Source organism: Camarhynchus parvulus, chromosome 6 (genome assembly GCF_901933205.1).
Source record: "Camarhynchus parvulus chromosome 6, STF_HiC, whole genome shotgun sequence".
Lineage (NCBI taxonomy): Eukaryota > Metazoa > Chordata > Aves > Passeriformes > Thraupidae > Camarhynchus > Camarhynchus parvulus.
The window spans coordinates 13,845,509-13,858,564 of NC_044576.1; the positions used below are offsets into that span (position 1 = coordinate 13,845,509).

Here is a 13,056-nt window from a genome sequence, read left to right on the forward strand (position 1 = left end):
ACAGATAATGCTTTGTAGTGGCAAATATTCTATAATCACATTTAAAGTTGACAAAGCAACAGAACACAGGCATGGCTGTTGCATGTGAGAAAAGGTGTATCTTAATAGTTTTAGTATTTCCAAAGATTTAAGGTGGGGGGGGGGGAAAGCCAGACCACACCTGGTTCTTGTTGAAATGCCACTTTTTAAAAAGGGGTGGCATGGTGGGAGGGAAAAGGAAGGGAAGAAAAGAGCAAGGAGTAGATTTAGCTTTGATGTCTACCAACTGCCCAAAGCAGAGTTAATAGCTGAAGTTTGTAATTGTTTTTGTTACTGGTAATGCTCTCCTTCTAGTTTTCCAATAGTTATACATCTATAAAACTTTCTCTTACACAACTCCTTAGGTATTACCCATGTAGAAAGAATCCATCAACATACTTGTCTTCAGTCCATCTAATACAACAAGAAATTCTTTCAGTAGAAAGATAATTACACATAAGGTAGCCCACAGTGATTAATAAACATGTAAGACTTCAACAGAAAGATTATTATATCTGTAAATAATTGCAATGATTCCTCATGTATAAATATTTAATTCAGCAAAATTATTCTAGGAGCTGAATTGCTTCTAAAGACTGACCATTCTTAGCAGTGTTACTGTACAAGTATTTATAAACACCCATAACATTTCAACATTATTTAAAAAGAGTATCTTGTGCTTATTGTAGGATATCCCTTTAAGGGTAAACTTTGAGTATCCACCTCAAACTACACACCTACTAACTTGAACTTGATACATTTACTGCAACAGCAGCAGAAAAGTTACCAAGAATTTATAAATTCCAGATTGCTTAGCCATGGAAAACATTATCTCTTTGCTGAAGTCTCTCTATACAATTCCATTTACCTTCAAACCATAAACAATATGCAGAATAAAATTTACAAACATATGTAAATTATTGTTTTCTTACAGAAAGAAATCTCAACTACTACTCAACATTTTTCTTAAAAGAGCAATACAAAATCTTCAATAAGATTTTTTTAAACATATACATTCTCTTTCACATAGTAAACTGTCGTCATGCTTGAAGAAAAGAAAAAAACAAGGAGAGTGAAACAGATTAACTCCATAGCTCCAATACACTTATTTCAGACAAGACACTATAAATCATCTTGAAACAAAACAGGCAATTATAATGTGCACAAATGTTATGATATTATGCATCCCTACTGGTCCAGTGGTTTAAATTATTGAAACTGATGGTTGAACAAGGGCATACTGTTTCAACACATTTAGATTCCTTGAACAATTCTTCCTTCAGCTATCCAGTGCTCTGCAGATCTTTGACATCAATAGACAGACAGATAAATGTTTCTTAGATAATTCAGACCACATCTAAGGCGATTAAAATACATGTCCAAAATTTCTCAAGCAGTATCTTTTGTAAAGGATCACATAGGCTTTTCTCCTTTCAATACTGGAAGAAGCATCTAAAATTCAAGTAAGTACATACATCTTCCTTCAAAGCATTCAGTGAGGACCAAGCAGCTCCTTTCTCCTTGCAACCACTACCCCATATTTCAATCCTCTTCACCTCAGCATAGGGGAAACAGCAGTGAGAGCCACAAGACAGAAGCATTTCAAAACACAATCAGCTATTTGTAAACACTCTTTCCTGCAGAAAATCTGCAACTGTTAGTTGCAGGAAAAAGCAGCACGTAAGGTAAATCAATTAGCTTGCTAATTTCTCACCCTCATTCATTTAGCTCTGCACTGTATTTGTCGTAATTGACTATAATTATGTTAATTACCAACTCCAGCATAATTACTATATTTATTGTCATTGAGCACACTATGTACCCAAAGCAAAGCTGGCATTTGTTGGGCATCAAAAAAATAAATAAATAAAACCACACAACTGTCGGGAGGGGTTTCTCTGAAAACTGGCTGATATACCTTCAGCAAATGAAAGGGCAAAAGAGATTTCATGCAATGCTAGTTTGAAAGCATCAGTTCATTAAGGATATTAATTTTCTGATAACTACACATTTAAGCATGACACACTGGAGCAGTATCTACAGGATTTAGCAATTATTAATGCGTGACAGTTTCAAATGCTAAGTGAATCAATTAAACAGCAGCATTCACAATTTGAGAAGAGATAACTGCTTCATAACTGCCTAAGACTACAATTTTCACATGACAAAAAAGGGCCATTCAGGCTCCTTCAAAACCTGACAGGTCAAGAAAGAAGTTTGAAACAAAAGCACCTTATAACCATCATCTCTCCTCTTTACTTGTCAGATCAACTTTGCTAGTGTCTCCGCTGAAATGGCATCACCATGCCAGCTGCCACAAGGTGATTTTTCATGTCTTGTCAAAGAAATCTTTTATTCTATTTGCTCTGCATTAACATGTTACATTTATTGATCAAGCCCTTTCTGCAGCCACAGCAGGGCACTGTGCTCTTATGCCTAAGGGGGCTTTGATGTCCTGGTGACATTCTAGACCGAATAATGCACATACTAAATGGATTTAATGCAGAAATGTGTTTGTGCATGACAGCTACATTAATAACAGCCCCTCATACTGATAAATATGCAATTGCTACGATTAAGAGTTACCCAATTATGGTGAAAATATTTTTCTACCTTATAAATAAAACCATCAAAAAGTTTTAACAATAGTGCATTTCCTTCAACATTTTAAAGTGCTATAAAGATGAGTCTAAAGGCTTTAAAAATATGTCATGCTTTGTTTTGAATTCTGGCTTTTATTTCCATCTCTCTTTTGTTGTTCATCTTCCTGTTCTGCATGTCTTATTGCTGCACAGACCAGGAAGGTGGTTAAAAAAAAAAAAAGCCTTTCTTTCACAGGCTCAACTTACAATGAGGAACATGCCCTGTAAAAACTGAAGCCCATTTTCAGGCTGCCACTTGCATATTCCCCCAGGCTAAAAAACAGGAGGCAGAAGAGAGAAAGAACAACACCTAGTCCACAGAGAAGATATTACAAAGCCTCAGCCTCACAAAAGTCATGGAGGAACATTCCAGACTAGGACTGAAGTTCAAGGGAATGTTTTCATACATGCACCTTCTTCATCAGACAGTGGAAATTATGCATAAGCACATACTGTGCAAATTATTCAGGCTCCTAGCAGAAATAATCTGCACCCTAGAGAGAAGGAAGAGATATTTGTATCTCCATGAGCACAATTATTGGATTAATCCTTTCTCATTGGTCAAGATTAAAGATTCACTCTCCCTTTCACCTCATAGCTTAGACCGAGAAGAAATCTCTGTAAGAAAAAGGAAAACGAATCACATGTTTAAAACTACTGAGGACAAAATCACAAGATGGACTTGTGAAATTGAACTGTAGATGTTATTTATAAAAGCATGGCACCTGTTTGTACAAAACCACTGACATCTGTTATTCAAGCACTAGAGTGCATTTAGCCTTTAATGTGAAAGGAAAAAATTTGAACAAAGTCATCTAGGACAAGCAAAAAAGGCTTTGAACAAGTTGTGGGTTGTTTGGGGTTTTTTTTCTTCCCACAAGTTAGCAAGATGCAGCTAAACTAAAATCTTTTTATTTCATCCAAATCTCTACCCCTTCCTCTATTACATCCTTCCTACTCACTTACTTTCTTTCCTTCACCGGTGATTACCACTTACCTTGTTCTTTTTTTAGTGAAATCTTTAATTTTCCATGATCAAAAATAGTTTTTCATTCCACCTTGAAATCCTTTACAAAGTCTCCAGGTAACACTAACCCTCACACATCAGTGTCTCTTCTTCCTGCGCTCTGTGCCTTCGCAAAATGAGAACTGGGGAATGTTTTCTACCTATTACGAAAGGACCCTGTTACTAGGGAAGGCTATCAAATACAGTTGCCATGAGAGGTTCAGGAACAGATTTCCAAACAAAATATCTCTGCTGCTGAAACATGCCTTATTGAAAATACACATTGTAAATAGTTCATTTCTAAAACAGATGAAAATCACTATGAAATCAAAAGAGCTGCTACAACTCAGGCCATACCACACCAATAAAGCTGCAGAATCACAGCATAATTTAGGTTGGAAGGAGCATCTAGAGATCACCTAGTCCAATTCCCTGCTTAGAAAAGGGGGATTTCAAAATTTAGATCAGGTTTCTTGGAGTTTTGTCCAGTCGCATTTTAAATACCATCCAGGATGGAGATTCCAGAGCCTCTCTAGGCAGCTCTTCCACTCAACCTTCCCTGAGGTGGCTGGAAATTCCCTTGCTGCAGCTGTGACAACTGCCTCTTGTTCTTTTGCTGTGCATTTGACAAGAGTTTGGCTCCATCTTCTTCACAATCCCCTCTTGGCCCCAAAAAGAAACAAAAGATATTAGAAAGTGTTCAAACAAAATCAATGTAATGAAAACAGCATGAGAAGAAATAAGTCACAAGTGGACTACAGTTGTCTGGGATCGAAGGATTTCCACTGGCCAGAGACATGAGCAATCCAGTGGCACCATGTCCTGCCAATTAAGCACACACACATCTTTCTCTTTGCCTCACACACAGCAAATTGCTGTTACTCCTCCTCTTTCCCAAAGTTCCCATTTAAGTTCCCTTGTACCTTTCACCTCTTTCTTTCCTTTCCCTCCAGAGAAAAGGGGAGATGTGTAACCACTGCAACTAGTAACAGTCACTTTGACTGCCAGAAGAAAGAGCTGGATCCACGTACTGCTCAGGGTAACCCAGGAGAGACACCAGCTCTTGGAAAAAGGCAAACAAAGACACAAAAGCAACTGTTTGTGATTATGTATCAAGTGCTGATATTAGATATACCACATCTGATGCAAAGATAATTAAGCATCTACCCGGCCCCTAAATTTTAAGAAAGAGGAAGGGGCTCTAGCCTGGGAAGAATTCTGAAGTCAGAAAAAAAATGGTGAAAAACGTACACTTTCCTCTGTATTAAACTGCCAGTTCAAAAGAACCAATAATAACCCTCCCCTCCTCTGTTATACAGACCCATCCCAAGCAAAAAGAAAATAACCAGGGAAATCTGCATAACAAAACCATCACATATAAGAAGATTTTGCTTCCTTTTTTCCTTTCAAAAAAACACACAAACTCTCATCCAATAATAAATCAAATTATAATGAAAGCTAACATCTTTACTGCAAATAACTACAGTGCTAGCAAAACACAGTATTCTCTTCACCTTTTCCTATATTTGGTCACCCTTGGTCTTCATTCAACTCACACCTTGACCAAGACACAGTAAGTCATAGTAAAAAAATCTAACTCCTTTCTAAATCAACATTAATTGTAGGGATTGTTTCCCCACCGAAAACAACATGCTAAACCCTTCAAATTAAGAATTTACTGATAAAATCATAAAGCTCGTCACGATACTACAACATTGTTAGACTTTCAATCAATAACACCTGTTTAAAGAAGATGTCACTTGCTTCAACAGCTGCCCAAGACATTACTCTATATTCACATTCATTTAAGGTTATGACATTTATTCTGTATCTTCTCTGACTTTCTCAATAATATGCAGGTACAGGGCCTATATATAGAGTGCAGACCAGTGCGAACAGCTACTGTAGCATAAATATTTCACTCTTAGTTTCTATACGCTTAATAAAGCTAAGCACTACTCAAATGAGAAACCCTTACTGCTCTCATCCCGTTTAGTATTAGCTTCCCAAAGGAAAAAAAATATATCCACTTCTCCCCTTTCCCAAATCTGATTTCTGGTCTTAAAATACTTCTACAGATTTACAACAACTTCTCCTACATCACAAGCTGATTGTTCTTCCCCAAACTTCAATAAAACCAAATTATATCCCCTCTGAAAAACAAGCTAAGTGGTTTTGGATAGAGAAGAGAAAAAAAGAAGAAAAGAAAACACAGATTTCAGGAATACATCACCAATTGTGCTCTCTATGAAAATATGATCAGAGTTTTAAAGTGGTACTTTACATCCAAATTTAATGTTATCATTTTACTTTATGAAATGAAACAAATTCAGAGAACTGTTCTTCAAATCATGCATTAACTGAAAGAGACAAACACCTTTTTTCCCAGAAATGTAAAGAAGGAGCAGTCTTGTCAGCATGTTAAATCTTAATACACATACAGACCCTTGAATTACCTTCATGACAAAACAAAAAAAATTACCATTTCATCCCATCCCCCAGTAAAATTCTCTTTTCTGATTACAATATCCAACAGTACAGAGTCATAGTATAAGACAACAACAATCCACAGATTTAGTCTCTCCTTTGCTCAGCTACCTCTTACATGTATGATTCAGTCTTTCAGAGTTGACAGAGGCTCAGAAGAACGTTTATGAGCGTTAGTAAGTTAAAATCAACAGTTGTTTCTTCTAGGAAAACAAGGCACCAGCACACTACTTTTTGTATTACTCTTCACAAGCAGACTGTGAGCTTACCCCAAATAAAATAAAAGGAAAATTAGTTGAGTCCAACCCTACCTCCAGAAACCTATTTTTTTATTAAACAGACAATTGCGCTCACATTCTTTCTCCATACTTACCCACATTTTTCAACCTGAAATATACTCTGCTGAACCTCAGGAGGCTCTCTTACAAGGATTAAATGAAATGGGATGCTGTAGTAGCTCACAGCAATACTACAGAATCCTAAACCAATCCATATATTAAAATACTTAGAAGTAATTACAAATTCTAACTGCGCTTAGCTTTAGCACTTAACTACACAGATGCACAAAAATAAGATCATAAAACAAAACACATCATCTGGGAAAAGAGCATTATAAAGCATTTATAGTAATAACCAGAAATCCATAAATAAAATTTTTAGAAAGGGAGAGAAGCACATCCTTACTTGTGTTTTGGTTAAGGAAAATTCACTTTTGATCCCATTCTTCACTTCTTCAGGTAACGATGTTTATTTTCCAATTTAAGTAGAGAACAAAGCATAAGCTTCTCAATGGGAATCATTTATGTTTACACATATTAGTTTTCCAGACTTACCTGGTTATTTGTGCTCCAAGTGTGGGAGAAAAGGAGACAAACATTACCTATAAAACAGTGTCATCCATTTGATAACATTTAAATGTACCAAATAAACATTTTTCTACTTTGAAAAAAAACCCAATCTATTTTAGGAGCTGGAATTCCACATTGCACTTGAAAAACTATCTATTGCCACATACCTTAGCAAGTTGAAGCTAAGATCTAGCCTTTTTGCCATGTGCCCATATTTCCTTCCTAGGAATTCTGGAATTTCTTCACAGTCCTGACTAATATAGGACACCTGAGAAAGAAGCAACAAGGAAACATTTCATGAGTAGATTTAGTTCCCTGTCCAGATTCTGTCTCATTGATAAAATGATAACATACAATGAATTGGCATTACAGCTTGAAACTATATAAGTTTTACAGCTATAAAATCTATCACACAAACTAATTTTCCTATTGATACCATCTACTTAATATTTATTACATCCATAGTCTTTATGTATGTTTTGTCTCCTTCCAGGTAAAAATACTTCAATTAAATGTATCACATTTCTTCCATTTCACTGTTAATACTTTGATCTAATGTTACTTCACATTACCATTCTGACATGCTCCCAAAGAAATTTGTTTGAAGGATCAGAAGCCATCCAAAGGATCTTCCAGTTTTGCCCTTCATATACAACAAAGGTTGTTTTCTAAATTTAGGTGCAGAAATACCTCAGCAGCGTACAGTCAATCCATTCCAATCATTCCTTGAGAAGATTATTACTCCCAGTAGCACACTAGGGACAGAGCAAGAAGGCGGCCCATGACCATGAAAATGAAGCATGCAGCTTCTTTTCAGACAGTCACAGAAGTCTTAAAGATTTCTGGCTTCTCATTACCCTCACATACATGTACTCTTTTTCATACCAGCCCATCTAACCCATCTTCAGCAAACACAGGAAGAATTAGTGGCAGCACAAAACCAGTCTACTCAGATTCTGTTTGGTTTCATTTGTTTTTAGTCGGGATGAAGTGAGTGACAATATTTCCAGAAAAACACAAAAAGTAAAGCAGCTAAACTTTTTCTATTATTTCTGCTGTACTGTTTTAGAACTCATTGGTTTGATTTCTTCAAAGAAAACCCACAAAGCTTTTCAAAACTATTATCAAGAATTCTATACATCTATATTGGCTCATCCTTACTGCGTTCAAAATACTGACATTTCAGATTTTGTGCTGCAGAAATCTTAGCTTCCCTTAATGACCAACTAGCAAGTTAAGCACCATGTTAGACCACTATCTCTACAATACTGTTATTATCCGCTTGTTTAATTATAAAGTCAATTTCAATACCATATTCCACCAGTCTAAAATACACTGGATGAAAAATATGCAAAAAAAATCCATCAAAGTTGTTTTGATAGTATTCCACCTTCTGTTAAAACAGAGACTCCTCTGCAGAGCAGACTGACAGTATGTACTTCTGCAAGTCATCCTGATCTCCTACGCTCTAAAAATGATTGCATCTGATAATACTATATGGCATTCCATTTAATTCATTTTGTTCAATAACTTCAACAGATAAAGCTGACAACAGTGAAATAATTTTTATGAGCAGAAAACAGGTAGCTTGAAGCTCAGTTTAACAACTTCTTCCCCTTGTTAAATCAGACCGGCTCTTGCAATATATTCTGTTACCAGACATAGACACAACTTGAGCACATATAAGAACAAAAGGGAAAGGAACTGTTTTGGGTAGTTGGCATCCTAATGGTTTCTATATAACAGAAAATGCTTTACAGAATTTATTGAATTAAATATGTTGGGGTTCTCCTCCAGTTTACGTCTAAGATAATCACAATGTGTTTTACAACATACACAAAGGTATGCATAAAAGAACTGCATCATTCTTCACCGAATTGTAGATTTCTTTAAATTAATGCTTGCAAACCCTTCGAAAAACATTAACAGATTAACACTTTGGATTAAGCATTTGGTTCAACGTAATGCGTTGAAATAGAAATAACTACAATATGATGCCTATTAACACTAAGAGGACAAGAATGTCTTGAGGAGCTACAAACACAGCAAGAGCACAGACCCTCACCTGGCTTTTCACCCAGGGAGGTGTGGCTGAGAAGGAGCAGGGGACTCTGGCCTGCTACACACTGCTTTAGAAACTTACCTGGCCATCAAAGCCCTATCCACAAGAACAGAAGTTAAAGAAAAAAATTCAAACAAATGTCATTTAGAGCACACAGGAGACAAAATACATAAAATGTTTCAAAGGTTTAGCCTTTGAACAGTTATAATATGTAAATATATTTATACAACTGGTACAAACAGATTATTCACAGGCATATTTGCAGATGACATATTGTTATCATGGCCTCTCAATGCTGAGGCCTTGTAAAGGCATTTTATTTCCACAGAGTCCACTTCAGCACACTCATAGTACAATGCTAATATAAAACAAGGTGTCAGCAGACAGAAGAAAGAAGAATATTTCTTTATTTTCTTTGTTTCACTTCAAAATCATTAACTCAGGAAACAATAAAATGTACATAATTCAGTATTCTTCCTTTTGCTTCCTCTTCAAATACCCTCAAAATGACTATGAGCTTCCAAGTACATATCCAGAGATGTCACCACTGAGAGATGAGAGCAAGCATACTTTTCCCAAGACTCCAGCTCTTTGGCTGCAAGGCACATCAGTAACAGCAGATTTCTTAGATTTTTCTATACCAGTCACAGACCATCACACAGGATTAAAAACTGGATGTAGAGGTTTCCATGACCTAATTCTCTGACTCAGATATAGTGAAGGTTGGTCACAGTCAGTCATTACTGGTGGCCTACTCAATACCCCACCAAAATTTTCAGTTTCCCACAAAGGCCAGCATCAGATAGGCTATGGAGGCCTGAGATATTCTTGCAGATTCTTCAACACACTGTATACAATTCATGAAAAAGACATGTTGTTACAAAATATTCAAAACATAAGTTAACTATCAGTAGCAGTTGCACCTCTCTTCCGTTTTAGTTTCAGAGGATATCGCCCTTTAGTCTCTGTGATCATTCTACAATGATACTGTAATCTTAATAACCCATAGAGTAAGGTCTTTATTAAGGAATGTCACCAAAAAGGTCACGTCTGAACTCTCAATACTGCATATTCTCTCCCATTGAAGGGAACTATATCTGGAGAATATTTCCAGTCAGCTGAGCATTACATTTAACTCTATGCTGTTAGAAGATTGTATGCTGGGCACATAGCCAAATTAAGGGGCTCAAGGCATGCTCGGGGAAGAAGGCAGTGTGTCACTCAGTGCCAGGGTGCACCACAGAGACCACAGGAACTGTTTCCTGCAGCAGCTTCAAAATCAGCCAATTAACTGCCTTCATATCACACACATATTTACATGAATTCCACACAGAAATAGTGACCAGATTAAAGAAGCAATTAGATGGGCAGCACCCTGGTTAAATGGCAAACCATTTTCAAAAATAAGACACGCTTCCTTCTCCTTAGCGGGGGGAAAATGTTCTAACTTTAGTCACAGGTTCATCACTAATGTCATCAACTTTCACAAAGAATTTTTTTCAGCAGCCATACAAGGCGCTGGGTAAAAGTCAGCAGGCTGTGTTATATTTCCCAACTTCTCCTTAACCAAACCGAAACATGCATAAGCGGTTTCAGGAGGAACAACAAACACTTAGCAGATTTCACTCCTTCTCCTTCAGCTCGCTCCCGCGGCTCCCCAGCCGGACAGAGCAAGCGCGGTTCGGAGCGGAGCGCATGCCGCTGGGAGCGCGCTGCGCGGGAGCCCCGGGGGCGCGCCCGCCGCACGTGAGAGGCACCGGCAGCGGCACCGGCAGCGCAGCCCTGCCTGGCGCGGCGCTCCGTTATCCGCCGGCACTGGGAGCGCACCCCGAGCCGCGGGACTCGGAGCGCACGCCGGCACCGCTCCTCAGCCCCTTCCCTTCGGCGGCCTCGGGACAGCGCTGCGGCGACGGAGGCGATACCTGCGCGGCGTCCCGTGGCGCGGCGCGGCTGGAAACTAAACCGGCCCCGTGCGCGTCCGCCGCCCCCACGCACCGGGAGCGGCACCGGCAGAGAGACGGGAGCCGGCGCGGAGCGCGAGCAGCCGCTCCCAGTGACGGGGGCGGGACGCGCCGGCCGGGGCGCGCTACCCGCGGCAGGTGGGGCCGCGGCCGGCCGGCCTTGAGGGCCGCGGACACCTACCTGCGCTCCGCTCACCACGGCCCCTGCCATGCTGCGGGTGGCCGCGCCGGAGGCTCCGCGGGCTCGGTGCCGGGCCGGGCCGCTGCCTGGCAGAGTCAGCTGACGCGGGCGGAAGCGCGGCCGGGCCGGGGGCGGCGGCAGCGCGGAGCTCCCGCCGCCTCCTGCGGCCGGGCCCAGGGCGCAGCCAGGCCCCGGGCGGGTGGCAGCGGGAGGCTGGCGCGGCCCGAGGGCTGCGTGCCCAGGGCATGGTCATCCTTGCCCGGCGGCTGCCCCGGGCCCCGCAGCGACATCCTATCTGGAACGTGAGCCCAAAGCGGCACACAGCGACTGCCTTGCCTCGCAGGATCAGCTCGGTTGGAAAAGACCTCTTAGACCATCCAGTGCAACCTAGGACCGAACACCACCACGCCAACTAGACCACGGCATGAAGTGGTTCGGTGTTTCCATGTTCAGTGTTTCCTTAAAACCTCTCCGGACGGTGACTCCGCCACCTCCCAGGGCAGCCCATTCTTATGTTTAATCCCTTTTTCTATGAAGAAATTTTTCCTAATGTGCAACCTAAATCGCCCCTGGCCCAGCTAGAGGTACATCTTGTCGGCAGCTGCCTGAGAGAAGAGACCGACCTCCACCTTTCTAAACCCTCCTTTAAACTGCCCCCACCCTTACTCCAAGCCTTCTCGGGCTAAGAAACCCCAGCTCCCTCAGCTGCTCCTCGTAAATAAAACTTGTGCTCCAGACCTTCCCCCAGCTTCTCCACTCTTCCCAGCGCCAGGACAGCCCCCAGTGCTGGGCTGTAACGCTGCTGGAATAGGCCATGGGAAGAAGTGATGGAAAATGCCAGTCTGTGACACTGACAGAGGGATCACACCTTGGATTTCAGTTCCCATAAGGCGCTAGATTACTTGGAACATTACCTGTACTGGCTTTCCACCTACTGAGCAGCTCATTAATTTGTGGCATAAAGCATAACTTGCCTTTGAGGAGATGTATGTTGCTGGTAAAGCAACGGCTGCAGGAAAAAAAAAAAAAAAAGCTATCTCCAGGAAAGGTCCACATTCTCATAGCAACATTTTTTTGTTTCCAGAACATAGAATAATTTGTGTGGAAACCAGAAATACTTCTGGAATTATCAGAAAATGCTGTCAAATGAGTCTTTCCAGGACACAAGAATTTACTAATTAAAATAATGGCATGATGGTAGGTTATCACTGCTCAGGCAGACTAGAGGAGCTGCAGGTTTCATGTAAGAATTTTTTATGAGACTTAAAAGTTTCCCAAGCTTGGATCCTAAATCCTATTAGTCATCTACCTACCTCTTCAGCTGCCTAAGCACCTTTAAAAATCTGGCTCATTTTTCCCCTTTATTGCTAATATAGCATAACTCACTCTTGCTGAAAGCAGAGGCACATGCTGTGAAGGGAAATAAGTTTCAGGAGGACATGTATTCCTCACTGCAAACCACTTTCTGGAGTTTATTCAGCAACACAGCAGAAACCCATACTGTACTTGCTGCTCTGCCTCTTAGAATCAACAGAATAAATTCTTGGTACAGCTGTGGCACTATAACTTCGCTACAGCCATCCCTCCTTCTTCAGTGACTGCTGGACAGGAAACACAGAGCAAATAGCTGAGGAAAAAAATGTTCTTCCTCCCTGTTATTTTAATGTATTGTGTTAGAAATGTCAATGGGCCAACATACAAAAAATCAAAATATGGCCAATGAATAAATCACTCCAGTGCTTTGCATTATCTAATTTTCCTTGCATCATGTAAGACAGAAGAATCAAACCCTTCAGCCACAGCAAATAAGCTGATACCTACACTGATGAATAAAAGCTCTGTTTCTCTAAG

General features: G+C 40.2%; 1 protein-coding gene across 3 annotated transcripts in view; it reads right to left on the reverse strand.

Annotated features, from left to right (window-relative positions):
• The window catches only part of LRMDA (leucine rich melanocyte differentiation associated), a 634,206-nt gene that overhangs the window by 598,631 nt on the left and 22,519 nt on the right, over positions 1-13,056 (reverse strand). For 2 of the 3 annotated variants that reach the window (XM_030951416.1, XM_030951417.1), the window contains exon 2: positions 7,169-7,269. In XM_030951416.1, coding sequence (XP_030807276.1) covers positions 7,169-7,206 — 38 coding nt within the window. In that variant the 5' untranslated portion in view covers positions 7,207-7,269. Of the gene's footprint in view, positions 1-7,168; positions 7,270-11,205; positions 11,318-13,056 lie in introns of those variants that run through there. The other variant, XM_030951415.1, reaches the window with a different exon arrangement.